The sequence below is a fragment of the Cherax quadricarinatus genome, chromosome 26 (genome assembly GCF_038502225.1).
Source record: "Cherax quadricarinatus isolate ZL_2023a chromosome 26, ASM3850222v1, whole genome shotgun sequence".
Taxonomy (NCBI): Eukaryota; Metazoa; Arthropoda; class Malacostraca; order Decapoda; family Parastacidae; genus Cherax; species Cherax quadricarinatus.
Window position 1 is genome coordinate 33,907,710 of NC_091317.1, and position 20,471 is coordinate 33,928,180.

The window sequence follows — 20,471 nt, forward strand, 5'->3', positions numbered from 1 at the left end:
AACTCTCCATTTAATAATTCTCTTCTCCTATTTTTAACTGACAAATCCATTTGTTCTCTAGGCTTCCTTAACTTGTTAATCTCACTCCAAAACTTTTTCTTATTTTCAACAAAATTTGTTGATAACATCTCACACACTCTCTCATTTGCTCTCTTTTTACATTGCTTCACCACTCTCTTAACCTCTCTCTTTTTCTCCATATACTCTTCCCTCCTTGCATCACTTCTACTTTGTAAAAACTTCTCATATGCTAACTTTTTCTCCCTTACTACTCTCTTTACATCATCATTCCACCAATCGCTCCTCTTCCCTCCCGCACCCACTTTCCTGTAACCACAAACTTCTGCTGAACACTCTAACACTACATTTTTAAACCTACCCCATACCTCTTCGACCCCATTGCCTATGCTTTCATTAGCCCATCTATCCTCCAATAGCTGTTTATATCTTACCCTAACTGCCTCCTCTTTTAGTTTATAAACCTTCACCTCTCTCTTCCCTGATGCTTCTATTCTCCTTGTATCCCATCTACCTTTTACTCTCAGTGTAGCTACAACTAGAAAGTGATCTGATATATCTGTGGCCCCTCTATAAACATGTACATCCTGAAGTCTACTCAACAGTCTTTTATCTACCAATACATAATCCAACAAACTACTGTCATTTCGCCCTACATCATATCTTGTATGCTTATTTATCCTCTTTTTCTTAAAATATGTATTACCTATAACTAAACCCCTTTCTATACAAAGTTCAATCAAAGGGCTCCCATTATCATTTACACCTGGCACCCCAAACTTACCTACCACACCCTCTCTAAAAGTTTCTCCTACTTTATCATTCAGGTCCCCTATCACAATTACTCTCTCACTTGGTTCAAAGGCTCCTATACATTCACTTAACATCTCCCAAAATCTCTTTCTCTCTCCTCTGCATTCCTCTCTTCTCCAGGTGCATACACGCTTATTATGTCCCACTTTTCGCATCCAACCTTTACTTTAATCCACATAATTCTTGAATTTACACATTCATATTCTCTTTTCTCCTTCCATAACTGATCCTTCAACATTACTGCTACCCCTTCCTTTGCTCTAACTCTCTCAAATACTCCAGATTTAATCCCATTTATTTCCCCCCACCGAAACTCCCCTACCTCTGATAATTATACTTATGTATACCTGTACCTAAATAAACTTACATACTGTGCTGGCATGCAGGTACACATTAAAATCAGTAAGACTGTCTTATATCTCAAGATGTCATATTAGTAATGATAATAATAATCACCGAGTCTCATTTAAATGTCGTATATTACGTTAATAAACACATTTTCATTAATCCATCTATGATATTTTTTTCAAAATTATATAATAAACACGATGCATAACATATAAAGATGATAAATACACCCCACAGTAGAATAAATAATCATAAATATGAGATGTGGTAGCCAGATGACTTGCACAAATGACTCCATATTAGAAATAATAATAATAATAATAATAATAATAATAATAATAATAATAATAATAATAATCACCGAGTCTCGTTAAATGTCGTATATTACATTAATATATGCATTTTCATTAATCCATCCATGATATTTTTTCAAAATTATATAATAAACACAATGCATAACATATAAAGATGATAAATACACCCCACAGTAGAATGATCATAAATATGAGATGTGGTAGCCAGACGACTTGCACAAATGACGCCATATTAGAAATAATAATAATAATAATAATAATCACCGAGTCTCGTTAAATGTCGTATATTACATTAATATATGCATTTTCCTTAATCCATCCATGATATTTTTTCAAAATTATATAATAAACAAGATCCATAACATATAAAGATGATAAATACACCCGACAATAGAATAAATAAACATAAATATGAGATGACGTAGCCAAAGAACTTGTACAAGTGACGGCAAGAGAACATTTTCTCTAGTCTAATATAAGAGAAAATGTGTTACTGGGGGTAAATGTAGAAAATTATTCCTTTCATATGTATGTAAGTTTATTCAGGTATACACAAATACAGTTACATAGATTATCATACATAGCAGCATATGTGTAAAGTACCTAGGATAACCCAAAAAAGTCAGACAGAGTGACTTATTTCCATTGCCTTCACTCAGAGCATCATTTCTTCTAAAAATGGTGTTACATGAGAATGGGAGTTTTCTTCTTTATTTATTCTACCATATCAATGTAGAGACAACTTGTACACAAACCAGACGTGTACACTTTGTCTACAAAACTTATGTTTGCCTGGTTTGTTTACATAACTCTGCACCTGTCCTCCCACATGTACTCATTCTCTCTCTCTCTCTCTCATTTATTCGTTTGATCTTGTTTACTCACCCCTCACCCTACATTAAGACTGCAAATATTTTAAGGTAAGTAATGAGTGAACTGTATATGCATTTTATCGCTCTGCTGTTTGCTAAAGCTGGGGTGAGGCTCCAATGGGACCCTGTTTTCTGCCTCTGCCCAACTGTGACACTGAAGATCCCAAGCGAGAAGACACTCCCCACTGGGGGAGTCAATGCAAGATAGAAGAAGAAGTTACCCTCCATCCGGAGGGCCCAAGAGAGAAGATAGAAGAATGAAGAAGATGAACGACACCCCCTCCCCGGGGGCCACCGCTGGGTCACCATCTGGAGAAGACCCGGGCCGGAAGTACTGGCAAATCTCTAATGAATGAATGAATCTGGGATGCTTAAGTATCATAGAATATTATGTGTGGGTAGAATGGCCTGGTATGGTAGCCCAGCTGACTACCATACATACCACACTTGATTTCTTACAATAAATACTACTTGTCTCACCCTAGATTAAGACTATATATATTTTAAGGTAAGTAATGAGTGCACTGTGGGTGTATTGTATTTTTTTATTGTTTTTTGATGCCAAGTTCTATTGATAACTTAATGTATGTTAGTGTAAACTTGTTATCTAGTGTTTGTATGCATTTATAAGGGGAAAAAAGGGTGTTCCACTTTACGGCAATTTCCGCTTTACGGCGGTAGCCTAGAACCTAACCTGCCGTATAAGTGGGGCCCTACTGTATTTATAAAATCATGAAAATAAATGCTGAGTATTCTCATTTAAGTAGTTAACAAGTGATATGAAATTTAACACACTATGTATTTTACATAGCTTTTTTCCAAAGCAAATTATTTTTATTCAAAAAAACAAAAACAAATCTCAGCTTTTCACTGATGTATTATACTATCATGCAAAAATTTTAATTTTGAACTTGAGGATGATTTTACAAGAGTATATTTCATGTGTAAATATCAAATTATATTGTCCACTACTTTAATAATACTGCAGACATTAAGCTACAAAAACCTGTAAACACCAAACGAACAATACTGTTTGGCTGATATATATTACCTCACATTATATTTTATATAAATGTTTGATCTTTCTTTTTTAACACACTGGCCATCTCCCACCAAGGCAGGGTGACCCAAAAAAGAAACACTTTCATCATCATTCACACTATCACTCTCCTGCCAGAGGTACACAAATGATTCTCCAAACAGCAAATATCCCAAACCCCTCCTTTAGAGTGTAGGCATTGTATTTCCCATTTCGAGGATTCAAGTCTGGCTAACTGGTTTCCCACAAATCCCTTCACAAGATGTTACCTTGCTCACACTCCAACAGCTTGTCAGGTCCCACTCACTCCTAACACGCTCACACATGCCTGCTGAATGTCCACGGCCCTTGCACACAAAACCTTCTTTCTTCTCGTGCTTCCACAATTCAATATTCTTAACATTTTAAGGAGTTAAATCTAGACCATAATTTTTTTTTAACAAGTCGGCCGTCTCCCACCAGGGCAGGGTGACCCAAAAAGAAAGAAAATTCCCAAAACGAAAATACTTTCATCATCCTTCAACACTTTCACCTCACTCACACAATCACTGTTTTTGCAGAGGTGCTCAGAACACAACAGTTTAGAAGCATATATGTATAAAGATACACAACATATCCCTCCAAACTGCTAATATCCCAAACCCCTCCTTTAGAGTACAGGCACTGTACTTCCCATTTCCAGGACTCAAGTCCGGGTATATAAAAATAACCGGTTTCCCTGAATCCCTTCACTAAATACTACCTTGCTCACACTCCAACAGATCATAAGGTCCCAAATACCATTTGTCTCCATTCACTCCTAATGAACACGCTCATGCACGCCTGCTGGAAGTCCAAGCCCCTCGCCCACAAAACCTCCCTTACCCATTCCTTCCAACCTTTTCGAGGATGACCCCTACCCCGCCTTCCTTCCCCTACAGATTTAAACGCTCTCCATGTCATTCTACTTTGATCCATTCTCTCTAAATGACCAAACCACCTCAACAACCCCTCTTCAACCCTCTGACTAGTACTTTTATTAACTCCACACCTTCTCCTAATTTCCACACTCCAAATTTTCTGCTTAACATTTACACCACACATTGCCCTTAGACAGGACATCTCCACTGCCTCCAACCACCTCCTCGCTGCTGCATTCACAACCCAAGCTTCACACCCATGTAAGAGTGTTGGTACTACTATACTTTCATATATTCCCTTCTTTGCCTCCACAGATAACATTTTTTGTCTCCACACATACCTCAATGCACCATAAATGTTTTATTAAAAAAATTTACCTAGCAAAATTTAAACTTATAATAAGCTTTCCATTAAAATGCATCATATATTTGATTGACTGTGATGTTTTAGATGTGTTTTACAAATTAAAGACTTAAAAAACTAGCCAGGTAACTACAAACTTATAAAGTATATAACAACACAGAGATTCACACATGCTAAAGTTGACACACACCAATTACCTCTTACCTCTTTCCCATCCTCTTCAACAGCCTGCATGGAATAAAAAAATATAATTTTAACCCCAGACTGTGACATCTACTAGTTATTAAAATCTCTAGGAATTTAAAAAAAAAAATTAAATCCTAATTAACCCTTTGACTGTTTCAGTGGTATATATATATATATGTCTTACAAGCCAGTGTTTTTGACGTACGTATTTATACTCCAAAATTCTAGCGGCTTCCAATCAAGCGGGAGAAAGCTGGTATGCGCACATGTGAGAGAATGGGTCTGTGTGGTCAGTGTGTGCAGTATATAAAAAAAAATCCTGCAACACGCAGTGCATAACTAGAAAAAAAAAAACTCCGACCATGTTTTTGGATTAAAACGCCGACTTTGAGGTGTATTTTCATGTAGTACATGTATTTATGATTGTATTCTCATTTTCTTGGTCTCATTTGATACAGTGGAAGACATATTACAGAAATAGAGATGATTTCGATTCGTTTCACGATGAAAAAGACCTTGAAATTTAGCTCAAAGTAGTGGAAATGTTCGATTTTTGCCGATGTTCAAGAGTAAACAAATGACGTCATTGTCCAATAAGTGTCCAATTAGCCATTCTAATATGCAGTCACAAATGGGTTGACATTATATATACAATTATTACAATAATGCAGTAGTCTGCATAACGGTAAATCTTCTATTTTTTGTGTGAATAAAAATTCAAAATAGAAAGCAAGAGTAATATAAGAGGGGCCTGGAGGTGTGACTGATGAACAGAGAAAATGTTATTTTAGTGCCAGGAATGTTTGCATTGTTCATTCTGGACCTTATTTTGAAATTGGCATCTTTTTTAATTTGCATGAAATTTGCCAAATTGCCAATTTCTGACAACTTTATTGGGTAGTTGAAATTGGTAAATGGCAGATTTCTTGCACTCAGTCAATAGAACAAATGGAGTTCTAAAGAAATAGCTATGAGTTTGGTTGACTGGAGCAATGGAATTGGCCGAAAATAGGGCTCAAAGTGGGCGAAATCACCGGCGTGTAAACATCGCAGAGATCGCTAACGGAATTAAAACTTACAGAATTATGCAAGAGCATAATTCCGTAAGTTTCCCATCAAATTTCGTAGTTTTGGTGTCATTAACATCAGGAAAAGATTCTCTATGATTTCATAAGAAAAAATCACTCTCTATCATGTCATAAGAAAAAATAATTTTGGGTCACGACAGTCAGAGGGTTAAAGTTTAACCCTTTGACTGTTTCAGTCGTATATATACGTCTTACGAGCCACCGTGTTTGATATACATAAACTCATAAATTCTAGCGGCTTCAAATCAAGCAGGAGAAAGCTGGTAGGCCCACATGTGAGAGAATGGGTCTGTGTAGTCAGTGTGCACCATATAAAAAAAATCCTGGAGCACGCAGTGCATAATGAGAAAAACAAAAATGACCATTTTTTAATTAAAATGCCGACTTTGTGGTCTATTTTCGTATAGTATTTATGGTTGTATTCTTGTTTTCTTGGTCTCATTTGATGGAATGTAAAACATATTATAGAAATCGAGATGATTTTGATTGGTTTTACTATGAAAAGAACCTTGAAATGGAGCTCAAAGTAGGGGAAATGTTTGATTTTTGCCGATGTTCAAAAGTAAACAATTGATGTCATTGTCCAATAAATGTCCAACTAGCCATTCTAATATGCAGTCATGAATGGGCTGACATTATTTGTACAATTATTACAGTATTGCAGTAGTCTGCATAACAGTAAATCTTCTATTTTCCATTTGAATAAAAATTCAAAATAGAAAGCAAGAGTAATATCAGAGGGGCCTGGAGACATTACTGATGAACAAAGAAAATGTTATTTTAGAGCCAGGAATGTCTGCATTGTTCATTCTGGACCTTATTTTGAAATTGTCATATTTTTTAATTTTCATGAAATTGGCCAAATTGCAAATTTCCGACCAAGTTATTGGGTAGTTGAAATCGGTCAATGGGCCGTTTCTTATACTCAATCGATAGAAAAAACGGAGTTCTAAAGAAATAGCTATGAGTTTGGTCAACTGGAATAACGGAATTAGCCGAAAATAGGGCTCAAATTGGGCGAAATCGCCGATTTGTAAATATAGCCGCGGTCACTAACTTCGCAAGAGCGCAATTTCGTTAGTTTTCCATCAAATTTTGTTCTTTTGGTGTCATTGCAATCAGGAAAAGATTTTCTATCATTTCACAAGAAAAAATAAAAAAAAAAATTTTTTTTAACCCTTTCAGGGTCCAAGGCCCAAATCTGGAGTCACGCACCAGTGTCCAAGATATTTAAAAAAAAAAATTTGTTATTTTTTCTTATGAAATCGTAGAGAATCTTTTTGTGAAGGTAATAAAACAAAAAGTACGAAAATTGGTGGAAAATTGACGAAATTATGCTCTCGCGAATTTTGATGTGTCAGCAATATTTACGAATCGGCGATTTTGCCGACTTTGACTCCCATTTTAGGCCAATTACATTATTCCAATCAACCAAATTCTTAGCTATTTCACTAGTATTACTTCTATTCTATCGATTGAGCACAAGAAATCGCCAAGTCAACTGTTTCAACTACAAAATAAAGTGATCGGAAATTGTTAATTTGGCCAATTTAACAGAAAGTTCAAAATATTCCAATTTCAAAATAGGGTCCAGAATGAACAATGTAGGCATTCCTGGCACTAAACTAACATTTCCTCTGTTCATTAGTTATGTTTTGAGGCTTTACAAATAAATTCCATTTTGATTTTTTATTCACATAATGAATTTTTATTCACACCAAAAAATAGAAGATTTACTGTTATGCAATACTGTAATAATTGTATAAATATCATCACCATATTTGTGAATGTATATTAGACCCACCAGCTGATGTGTATTAGACGTGTGAGGTCGTTTGTTTACTCTTGAATATCGGCAAAAATTTAACATTTCCGCTACTTTGAGCTCAGTTTCAAGCCATTTCCAATGCGAAAACCAATCAAAATCATCTCTATTTCTGTAATATGTCTTCCATTCTATCAAATGAGACCAAGAAATCGCAAATACAACTATAAAAAACATACGAAAAACCACTGCAAAGTTGCTGTTTTAATCGAAAAATCATGATTTCATTTTTTTTCTCTCATTATGCAGTGTGCTGCAGGATCTGTTTTATGTGGTGCACACATACCACATAGATGCATTCTCTCATATCTAGGCCCAAATGTACCACTCACAGTTTATCAGAGTGAGCTGAGCTCATGGCGTAGATCTACGGTTTGGACCCTGAACGTAAAGCCGTAGATCTACGGGACGGACCCTGAAAGGGTTAAATTTTGCGACACCAGGAGACACCTCAGGATTGGGGGTTGCGACAGTCAACGGGTTAAAGTAACAAAAAATTTAAAATCAACTGAATTACATTTGGCCCAACCTAATTAATGACACCACTTATATTACAAACAATCCTTCTTTTTTTTTTTTTTTCAACAAGTTGGCCGTCTCCCACTTTTACATAATTCTCTGCACACCTAAAAACAAGTAATAATCTTAAAAATTTTCACTTTCACACCTGAAGAGTTCCACTGTCAAAAAAAAAAAAATATATAAATTAGCATCCATCAAAAAGTATTTGTTATACTTAGAAACTACTAGTCACATACCCCAATAGCACGTAGCCACTCTTTTTCTGTTAAACTATCTGTATAGTCTACTTCCTTCTTAGATCGAGCACGACGATCTCCCAACTCCTCTGGTTCCTCTTCTTCAATCTCATCCTGTCATAATCAAGTGAATTAAAATCTAAAGAACTGCCACTGAATTTCAAATAATTAATTACATTAGAACATGAACTTAATATTTCATCAGTATACAGTTTTTTTTAACACATCGGCCATCTCCTATTGAAGCAGGTGACCCAAAAAAGAAACTTTCACCATCATTCAAACAATCCCTGTCTTTGCAGAGGCACCCACATATGACAGTTTAGATGTCACTCACAATGGCAAATATCATTATTTATTGTTCTTAAATTATAACTTTACTCTTCAGAGATGAAGGACTCAAGATACCACTTCCTCCTCACCCTTTCTAACTGCTAACTGTTTCTTTTATGTCAGTTACATACACTACATTGTCTGTTTTACAAGCTCTGGATTAATGCAAGAAAATCTAGGAAAAAATAAAGTTACCGAAATAGGGATTAATAAAACCCATCCCACTACTATAAAATACAAGTTTTAGATAATTATGCAACTCCACACTGCTTGTAAACTAATACAGTTATAACTCCTCCACTAATGTGATCTACAAATGTAGCATCAAAATCAATTCAACCTTTCATAATAATGTTCTGGGAAAATGTATGAAAAGCAAATTTAGTTTTAACTTTCCAGGGCTATCCTGTTGAATAATGATATACTGTCCAGTATACACTTGCATTTCACAATGTATTACATTTCATGAAAATCTGATGAACAGCAAAATATAAATACAATGGGAGCTGGGGCTTACAGGAAGGGCCAATGTCTATACTTCAGTGATATTTGAAATTCTATAAATAAACACCAACAGTAAAAAAGTTTCCTTTAACACTTACTGAATCTTCTTCTTTTAACATCCACTCAGGCAATTCATCCTCAGCCATTAGACGTGGCCTCACAGAGTCCTTCCTTCTTTCTTCATCAATTTTCTGGAATAACTCAAATTCATCTTCTCCACGAGCAATCATCTGATTAATAGTTTCATCATCTGGAGCTTCATCCTCTTCCTGTAATTAGGTTTTACATATTTGCAGCTTTACCATATGACATTAAAGCCTAATTATACAAAATGTGGTGAGGTCCTCATGTAAAACCAATTTTATTAAGTGTAAATGTACAACAAATCTCTTAGGCACAAATTTCAGCTTGAATGGACAGGAGTACTGGGGACTATGGACTACATTATTATACACCCATATGAGATGATCTTGAGTAAGAAGACTATTTTAGGAACCAACAAGGATTTTCCACAACATATCTGTGGTGCAATTGGTAGTGAGAGTGGCAAATGCTTTATTTTGTGTATGGTCCCATCACTGACCCTTCACTTTCTAAGTGCATTGTTGTAAGTTTCAGTTAATACAGTGATAGATGACTATTTGATGCAATAAAATCACAAACAATCAAATGATGCTTTTACATATATATCACTCAGAAAGTGTAGCCGAAAGGAAATTTCAGCCATGGTTGCCTTCATATAAAAAGCTGGCATGGGAACACCCTGGTGAACACTGTTCACTGAATGATCTGGGAATCAGGTCTGCAACGTCCTCATGGATAGTCCTATGCTTTACAGGCTGGTGTGGATCAGTTGGTGCACAGAATCAAAACCTGGTCAGGGAATAGTGAGGAACTTTCATGTATGTATTACTAAGAAAACTAAATGAATAATATGTTTAACGGTCCAAAGCTTTCATTAAAAAAGTGGAGATTAAAAAAATATCTTTTAAAATCTGTCCAACACAATAGTCTGGAAATCATAGCCACATATTTGTTGTATATCAGTGTGTGAAAATGGGGACAGAAGCCAATAAAACTGTGCTAAACTATCTGGGAATGAGTGAAACAAGCCTGTAACAATTTAGCAGTACTTTTCATTATTTCCACTAGTCTCTTCCTTTCTCTGAGTACATATGTACATACACACACATTCAACTCACACCCACCCACCCTTGTAGGGTTCCACAAGGGTCAGTCCTAGGTCCAGTGCTCTTTCTTGTAAATGTGAGTATGATGATCGAAGGAATAGATTCAGAGGTGTCCCTGTTCTCCGATGATGTGAAACTGATGTGGAGAATACAAGCAGAGAAGGATTAGGTAAGATTACAAGGGGATCCAGACAGTCTGCAAGCCTGGTCCGACAAATGAATCCTGAAGTTTAACTCCACCAAGTGCAAAGTCATGAAGCTTGAGGAAGGACAGAAGACTGCAGACAGAATACAGGCTAGAGGATCAAAAGCTGCAAAGCTCACTTAAGGAAAAGGATCTTGGGGTGAGCATTAAACTGAGCACATCCCTTGAGGAGCACATCAACCAAATAACTGTTGCAGCATATGGGTGCCTACCTGGAGGCTATTCCGGGGATCAACAGCCCCGTGGCCCAGTTCACAACCAGGCCTCCAAGTGGATCAGGGCCTGATCAACCAGGCTGTTACTGCTGGCCGCATGTAGTCCAACGTTTGAACCACAGCCCGGATGATCTGGCACTGACGTAAAATATCTGTCCAGCTCCCTCTTGAAGGCAGCCAAGGCCCTATTGGTATTCCCCTTATGCATGGTGGGAGTATGATGAACAGTCTTGGGTCCTGGACACTTATGGTGTTTTCTCTTAGTGCACTAATGGCACCCCTACTTTTTATTGGGGGTATTTTGCACAACCTGTCCAGTCATTTACTTTTCTAGGGAGAGATTTCTGTGTGCAGATTCAGGACCACACCATCTAGGATTTTCCAAGTGCAGATTATGATATATCTCTTACCTGAGTTCCAACGAGTACAAGTCAAGTGCTTCCCAACGTTCCAGTAGTTGATGTGTTTCATAGAACTTATATGTGCAGTAAAGTTTCTCAGTACACTCTCTAGATCTGCAATTTCACCTGCTTTAAATGGAGATGTTAATGTGCAGCAATATTCCAGCCTAGGGAGAACAAGTGATTTGAAAAGGATCATCACTGGTTTGGCATCTCTTGTTCTGAACATTCTCATTATCCATCCTATCTTTTTTTGCAGTTGTGATTGTGGCACTGTTGTGATCCTTGAAAGTAAGATTCACAGACATTACCACTCCCAGATCTCTCACATTATTTTTTTGTTCTATTGTATGATCAGAGTTTGTAGTATACTCAGTTCTAGTTATTACCTCCTCCAGTTTTCCATAACATAGTAGTTGGAATTTGTCTTCAATGAACATACCATACCACAGGTGGGGATAGAACCCGTGATCAGAGAGTCGCAAAACTCCAGACCGTTGCGTTAGCCACTGGGCCAGCTAGCCCAGTGGTTAATGCCCATTGGAAAACTTGTTTTATATCTTCTTGGAGGTTAACTGTGTCCTGAGAATAGCATTTCGGCATCTAAGTAAGGAGTCATTTGCGACACTGTACACCGTGTACGTCAAGTCCATACTGGGGTATGCAGCACCAGTATGGAAACCACATCTGGTCAAACACTTCAAGGAATTGGAGGAAGTGCAAAAGTTTTCAAAAAGACTAGTACCTGAGGTAAGGGGTATGTCTTATGAGGAGAGGTTAAGGAAACTCAACTCAATGACACTACAGGATAGGAGGGATATAATAATGATGTAAGTTATAAGTCATTAATTCAAGGATTATGTGGAGTAAAATAAAGGTTGGATGTGAAAAGTGGGTTATAGTAAGCATTTATGCACCTTGAGAAGAGAGAAGTGTAGAGAAAAGAGAAGATAGAGAGATAGAGAGATAGAGAGATAGAGAGATAGAGAGATAGAGATAGAGAGAGATAGAGATAGAGATAGAGATAGAGAGAGAGAGAGAGAGAGAGAGAGAGAGAGAGAGAGAGAGAGAGAGAGAGAGAGAGAGAGAGAGAGAGAGAGAGAGAGAGAGAGATGGAGATGGAGATGGAGATGTTGGGAAATGTTGAGCGAGTTCATGGGAAGTTTTCAACCAAGTACTTGTAGTTGGGGATTTCAATGCTAAAGTGGGTAAAAATGTTGTGGAGGGAGTAGTAGGTAAATTTGGGGTGCCAGAGTAAATGAATATGGGGAGCCTTTAATTGAGCTATGTGTAGAAAGAGGTTACCTGGATACCTGGAGGTTAGGTAATATGTAATACATATTTTATGAAAAAGAGGATATATAAGTACACAAGGTATGATATAGCACATAATGAAAGTAGCTTGTTAGATTATGTATTGGTGGATAAAAGGTTGATGGGTAGGCTTCAGGATGCTTCAGGATGTACACTTTTATAGAGGAGCAAATGATATATTGGATCATTATTTAGTTGTAGCTACAGTTAGAGTAAGAGGTAGATGGGATGAAAGGAAAATGGAAACAACAAGTAAGGGAGAGGTGAAAGTGTATAAATTTAGGGAGGAAGTTAGGGCGAGATATAAGCAACTATTGGCAGAAAGGTGGGCTAGTGCAAGTACGAGCAGTGGGGTGGGGGTGGGGGGGTTGAAGAGGGTTGGAATAGTTTTAAAAATGCAGTATTAGTATGTGGGGCAGAAGTTTGTGGCTATAGGAGGGTGGGTGCAGGAGGAAAGAGGAGTGTTTGGTGGAATGATGAAGTAAAGGGTGTGATAAAATAAAAAACGGTAGTTTTTGAGAGGTTTTTACAAAGCAGAAGTGTTATATGGAGAGTAAAAGAAAGGTGAAGAGAGTGGTGAGAGAGTGCAAAAAGAGAACAGATGATAGAGTGGGACAGGCACTGTCAAGAAATTTTAATGAAAACAAGAAAAAATTTTGGAGATACACAAGAAAGCCAAGGAAAGGAATGGATTTGTCAGTTAAAAACAGAGTAGGGGAGTCATTAGATGGGAAGCTGGAGGTATTGGGTAGATGGCAGGAATATTTTGAGGAACTTTTAAATATCGACGAAGAAAAGGAGGCGGTCACTTCATGCACTGGCCAGGGAGGCATAACATCTTTTAGGAGTGAAGAAGAGCAGGATGTGAGCGTGGGGGAAGTGGGCGGGGCATTCCGTAAAATGAAAGGGGGTAAAGCAGCAGGAACTGACGGGATCATGACAGAAATGTTAAAAGCAGGGGGTATATAGTGTTGGAGTGGTTGGTACTTTTGTTTAATAAATGTATGAAAGAGGGGAAGATACCTAGGGATTGGCAGAGAGCATGTATCATTTCTTTATACAGGTCTCCCTCCACATTCGCAAGGGTTAGAGGATCAAGAACCTCGCAAATGTTGAAAAATTGCAAATGTTAGGTGCACAAATATATTGTAGGGAAATATAATAATAGCATTTACTTAGCCTAACAATACTGCTTCTTTAACCTACTGAACCATGAACAATCATAAAACACATGAAAACATCATAAGATATTGTATTAGTGCCAGCCCTTTGGTAAAGAAGGCGAGAAAAACTATAGAATTCAAGAAAGAACTCGTAGCAGAGTAACAAAGTAGAAGAGGAAGAGAGAGGGGAGAATGTGCCGTCTTTAGTGATTCAGTCATTCTACGATATGTGCGATACTAAAGCAGGACGAGTCAATAAAGGCTATAGTGCCAGCCAGCGATAAAGTGTAACATTAACAGTGTAGCAGTTAAGTTAAGCGAATAATCGACAGGAAAAGGACAGCACGAACCTAACTCCTCCAATGTTGTTGGAGTTATACAGGGCAATTGGCAACACTGCCGTCTCTAGTCTTTAGTGCCTCTGCTGCCGCCTCCACCACCACTATGTAAGTCTTATGTCTCAGTGCCTCTTATACATCCAACACCACCACCACAGCAACACTCCTGACATACTTAATGACGTATTTTATTCATTCTGGAGTATATGTTTCTATGTTATTAATATTTTTTATAATGTCATATTAGATGAATTGTGATAGATAAATAAGCTGTAGAGTTGATATTAGTGTCATATTGAAGGACAATCTTGTCCTATCTCCAAACTCTGCCACCACCACAATTCCTAACATATGTAATGACTTATTTTAAATACGATTGGGCGGCTGGGAATTTGCGAATGTTCGAAGCCCGCAAAAGTGGAAAACGCAAATGTTGAGGGAGACCTTTATAAAGGGAAGGGGGGACAAGAGAGATTGTAAAAATTATAGGAGAATATGTTTACTGAGAGGTTTTTACAAAGTAGAAGTGATGCAAGGAGGAAAGAGTATATGGAGGGAAAAAGAGAGGTTAAGAGAGTGGTGAAGCAATGTAAAAAGAGAGCAAATGAGAGTGGGGTGAGATGTTATCAACAAATTTAGTTGAAAATAAGAAAAAGTTTTGGAGTGAGATAAATAAGTTGAGGGAGCCTAGGAAAAGAATGGATTTGACAGTTAAGAAAATGAGAGGAGAGTAATTAAATGGAGAGTCAGAGGTATCGGGAAGATGGAGGGAATATTTTGAGGAATTGTTAAATGTTGATGAAGATAGGGAAGCTGTGATTCTGTGCATAGGGCAAGGAGGAATAACATTTTGTAGGAGAGAGGAGCCAGTTGTGTGAGTGGGGGAAGTTCGTGAGGCAGTGGGTAGAAAAAGGGGGTAAGGCAGCTGGGATTGATGGGATAAAGATAGAAATGTAAAAAGCAGGTGGGGCTATAGTTTTGGAGTGGTTGGTGCTATTATTTAATAAATGTATGGAAGAGGGTAAGGTATCTAGGGATTGGCAGAGAGCATGCATAGTTCCTCTGTATAATGGCAAAGGGGACAAAAGAGAGTGCAAAAAATATAGGGAAAAAGGACTGCTGAGTATACCTGGTAAAGTGTATGGCAGTTTTTATTGAAAGAATTAAGAATAAGACAGAAAGTAGCATAGCAGATGAACAAGAAGATTTTAGGAAAGGTAGGGGGAGCGTAGACCAAGTTTTTACAGTGAAACATATAGGTGAACAGTATTAAGATAAGGGTAAAAAAGTTTTTGTGGCATTTATGGATTTGGAAAAGGCATATGACATGATGGATAGGGGGCAATGTGGCAGATGTTGCAGGTGTATGGAATAAGAGGTAGGTTACTGAAAGCAGTAAAGAGTTTCTAGTGAGGCTCAGGTTAGAGTATGTAGGAGAGAGGGAGATTATTTCCCAGTAAAAGTAGGCCTTAGACAAGGTTGTGTGATGTCACCATGGTTGTTCAATATATTTATAATAAAGTTGGTAGAATTACCGACAATATGTAAGGTAAAAGGACACAAGTGCAACTAATGTGACATTTATTGTGGCAACGTTTCGCTCTCCAGGAGCTTTATCAAGCTCCTGGAGAGCGAAACGTTGCCACAATAAATGTCACATTAGTTGCACTTGTGTCCTTTTACCTTACAATATATTTATAGATGGGGTTGTAAGAGAAGTGAATGTGTGGGTGCTGGCAAGAGATGTGGGGTTAAAAGATAAAGAATTTAACACAAAGTGGGAGTTGTCACAAATGCTCTTTGCTGATGATACTATGCTTTTGGGAGATTTGGACGAGAAGTTCCAGAGGTTGGTGGATGAGTTTGGTAGGGTATGTAAAAGAGGAAAATTAAAAGTGAACATAGGAAAGAGTAAGGTGATGAGGATAACAAAAAATTCAGTGACGAAAGATTGGATATCAGATTGGAGGGAGAGAGTATGGAAGAGGTGAATGTATTCAGATATTTTGGAGTGGACGTGTCAGCAGAAGGGGTCTATGAAGGATGAGGTGTATCATAGAATTGATGAGGGGGAAAAGGGTGAGTGGTGGTGAACATTGCAACAGGGAGAAGGCTGGAGGCAGTGGAGATGTCATGTCTGAGAGTAATGTGTGGCATTAATATAATGCAGAGAATTCATAGTTTGGAAATTAGGAAGTGGTGTCGGATTACCAAAACTATTATCCAGAGGGCTGAGGAGGGGTTACTGAGGTGGTTCAGACATGTAGAGAGGGTGGAACAAAATAGAATGACTTCGAGAGTTTATAAATCTGTAGTGGAGGGAAGGTGGGGTATTGGTCTTCCTAGTAAAAGTTGGAGGGAGGGGGTAAAGGAGGTTTTGTGTGTGAGGGGCTTTTACTTCCAGCAAGCGTGTGTGAGCATGTAAGATAAGAGTGAATGGAGAAAAGTGCTTTTTGGGGCCTGACGAGCTGTTGGACTGTGAGCAGGGTAATATTTTATGAAGGGATTCAGGGAAACTGGCAGGTCGGACTTGATTCCTGGAGATGGGAAGTACAGTGCTGGCACTCTGAAGGAGGGGTGTTAATGTTGCAGTTTTATAACTGTAGTTTAAGCCTGTCTCTGGCAAGGCAGTGATGAAGTGAATGATGATGAAAGTTTTTCTTTGGGCCACCCTGCCTTGGTGGGAAGCAGCCGATGTGTTAATAATAATAATAAAGGAGGGGTTTGTGATATTGGCAATTTGGAGGGATATGTTATGTATCTTTATACATATATGCTTCTAAGCTGTTGTATTCTGAGCACCTCTGCAAAAACAGTGAATATGTGTGAGTGAGGTGAATTTTTTTTTTTTTTTTCAACAAGTCGGCCGTCTCCCACCGAGGCAGGGTGACCCAAAAAAGAAAGAAAATCCCCAAAAAGAAAATACTTTCATCATCATTCAACACTTTCACCACACTCACACATTATCACTGTTTTTGCAGAGGTGCTCAGAATACAACAGTTTAGAAGCATATACGTATAGAGATACACAACATATCCCTCCAAACTGCCAATATCCCAAACCCCTCCTTTAAAGTGCAGGCATTGTACTTCCCATTTTCAGGACTCAAGTCCGACTATATGAAAAGTGAAAGTGTTGAATGATAATGGAAGTATTTTCTTTTTGGGGATTTTCTTTCTTTATGGGTCACCCTGCTTCGGTGGGAGACGGCCGACATTAAAAAAAAAAAAAATAAGAATAAGAATTATGATAAAAAAATAATTCAGGGAAACCGGTTAGCCGGACTTAAGTCCTGGTACTGGGAAGTACAATGCCTGCACTTTAAAGGTGGGGCTTAGGATATTGGCAGTTTGGAGGGATGTCTAAGCTGTCGTATCTGAGCAACTCTGCAAAGACAGTGATTATGCATAAGTGATGGTTTAAGTTTTGAATGACATTGAAAGTCTTTTCTTTCTTTTTGGGTTACCCTGCTTCGGTGGGAGATGGCATGTTGAAAAAAAAATATAAAATACTGAGAGGAACTGACATGGTGGACAGGGGCGTATGTTTCAGAAATGGGACATAGGAACAAAAAGGACACAACTGGAAGTTGAAAACTCAGATGAAGCACAGAGATGCTAGGAAGTATTTCTTGTCCTAGAGTTGTCAGAAAGTGGAGCAATCTGGAGAGTGCAGTGGAGGCAGGATTCCTACATAGCTTTAAGAAAAGGTATGATCAGGCTCTTGGAGAGGGCAGTGTGTGACCTAGTAGCGACTAGTTAAGAGGCAGGGCCAGGAGCTGTGACTCGAGCCCGCCAACCACATATAACTGAGTACACACACCCTCCACACACACACATCCACACCTACACCCACCCAAACACACACGCCCATCCCCACCCACACACATACAAACAGACAGTTATAAAGGTGCTCATTAAAAATAAACATCTTTGAGCAATATATGATAAGTGTACACATTTTTCTTTTACATACTTCATATACACAGTGAACCCTCTAATTAATGGACTAATAAGGAGGAGAGGGTGTACAGTATTACTGTCAGTAGATTCCAAATTATGAAATTAATTTTTCACAATCATAACTGGACAAAATTTTGAATGAGTAGACTTTTCAGCTGATTCAGAAGAGTACCAGACACTTAAGATTATAGGTATAGTAACTTGTACAACAATACAGCATAATATAGGCACAGTACTGTATTGTAAATACAGTATCTGTATATTAAAGAATTGCAAATTAAAATGAAGGTACTGAACAACGGTACTGCAAATGTACATAATAATTTTCTAGTAATGTACAGTGCAGTAATTTTACTTACCTTTTTATGATGGAGAGATGAAGTCTGAGACACCAAACTCAACCTTCCCTATTAGTTCAAGTTTCTGCTTAACACTGACAACCACACATTTATTCTTGGCCCCACAACTTGTTTTAGAAGCCATTGTTAGTTGCAGTTTACTTAATATGTTAATAAAGTCACACAAAACACTAAAAATCCAGGGGAAAACTGGAGACTGAATGACATGTATGTGAGAGTAAGCACAGACAATAAACTGATGTGGGCAGTTTATGGCTCAGGGAACAATGAAAACAGACAGGTCCTGGACATGGGCACTTTGGCCTAAACTGGACAAACACTGGAATCATTGGACCAAGCCTGATGATTTAAAAGACTACTGGACACTATTGCTATGGACAAAATGTGAAATCTAGGCTTTTTTCATTTTGTCCAATGATTCTAATGTTTGTCTAGTCAACTGTTCTGTCTGCAATTTCTGAAATATGTTCAATGGGAGTCTGTTAATTTGAGGCTTTACTGTACTTGTTGTCATTTTGCTCCTCCCCCCCTTCCCCCCATTTTTTTTACTACATCTGCCATTTCCTGCCAGGGCAGGACAACCCAAAGAGCAAAACACACTTATCATTCATTAAATACCTCCCTTACCAAGCATGCACAGATCTAACAATCAAATGACCCTTCAAAACATAACTCCTCCTTCAGAGTGCAGGCACTGTATTTCCCACCTAATGAACTTCATTACTGAATGTTACAACTAATTCACTTAATGCATCATGTAACTTTTTTATTTCTACCATGCTTATTCTCCTTGTTAAACAGAGCACAGCCACATACACTAGCATACATCTTTCTATATTACATTCGACCCATACAAATCAATGCACATTTTTGTGAGTGTAATCACCAGAGACCTACAATGTTCAAAATAAAACTATAATAATTTTGTTATAACCTAAGGTATATATGTAACGAATGTGACAAAAATTAGCTAAAAGTATGAAGTAGCCACCAGGAAATTATAAAAGACATTAACACTACTTCATGTTGACAAATGTGTATGCTGAGTAAAAAGATTAATTTTTGTGACATTCCTGATATACTATTATACATTAATAATGGGAAAAACCACAAATGCAAAAACCAAACTTAACATTGAATAGTGTATTATTAATTAAGGCCTGCACTACTAAATCACTAGTGTTATATAATTGATAAGTGAACAGACAGACAGATACCTTGAGTAACTGATGGCTCCACTACCAGAACGTGGCAAAGGTATAATAATTAGACAACAAAAAGCATATAAAATATATATATTTCATCACATAATATTTTCTAAGTACTGTATATGAAATTGACATTTTTATGAAAAGTTGTAACCAAAGATAAAAAAACACTTACTTCATCTTCTTCGTTGTCGTTAGAAAGGATGGCCTGAAGGAACTGTCGTCTATCAGATCCAGTAGATTTTTGATCAAACATACCAGCCTGAATAACCTTCTCATCCATATTGAGCTTATATCGAGCAGCAGCCAAAATACGTTCTTCTACTGTGTTGACTGTCATCAACCGTAGTACTCGTACCTGTTAACAAAATATATCTATATGTTGATTAACTAACATACCTTATTATTAACTAACTCACTTCACTATCCAGCCTATCCTACCAATGCTAAAATTTATGTACCATAATTATGCTCAAACCTCACCAACTTATCTTAGTACAGTTTAAATATAGTTAGTATTATTGAATCATCTTCTTTCAACAAACTGGCTATATCCCACCAAGGCAGGATGGCCTAAAAAGAAAAACAAAAGTTTCTCTTTTTAAATGTAGTAATGTATACAGGAGAAGGGGATACTAGCCCCTTGCTCCTGGCATTTTAGTCGCCTCTTACGACATGCATGGCTATATATATTTTCATTGAGTTCATACCGATTTTTGGGAAGTTATTGCAACAATGAAATTATATACAGTTT

The 20,471-nt window shown here is 37.5% G+C and overlaps 1 protein-coding gene across 9 annotated transcripts in view; it reads right to left on the reverse strand.

Moving 5' to 3' along the window:
- The window catches only part of LOC128691724 (ATP-dependent helicase brm), a 153,088-nt gene that overhangs the window by 21,983 nt on the left and 110,634 nt on the right, over positions 1–20,471 (reverse strand). For 6 of the 9 annotated variants that reach the window (XM_070088919.1, XM_070088918.1, XM_070088917.1 and 3 more), the window contains 4 exons: positions 19,893–20,075; positions 9,460–9,630; positions 8,525–8,638; positions 4,872–4,895 (listed from right to left, as the gene is read on the reverse strand). In XM_070088919.1, coding sequence (XP_069945020.1) covers positions 4,872–4,895; positions 8,525–8,638; positions 9,460–9,630; positions 19,893–20,075 — 492 coding nt within the window. Of the gene's footprint in view, positions 1–4,871; positions 4,896–8,524; positions 8,639–9,459; positions 9,631–19,585; positions 19,748–19,892; positions 20,076–20,471 lie in introns of those variants that run through there. The other 3 variants (XM_053780621.2, XM_053780619.2, XM_070088922.1) reach the window with 2 other exon arrangements.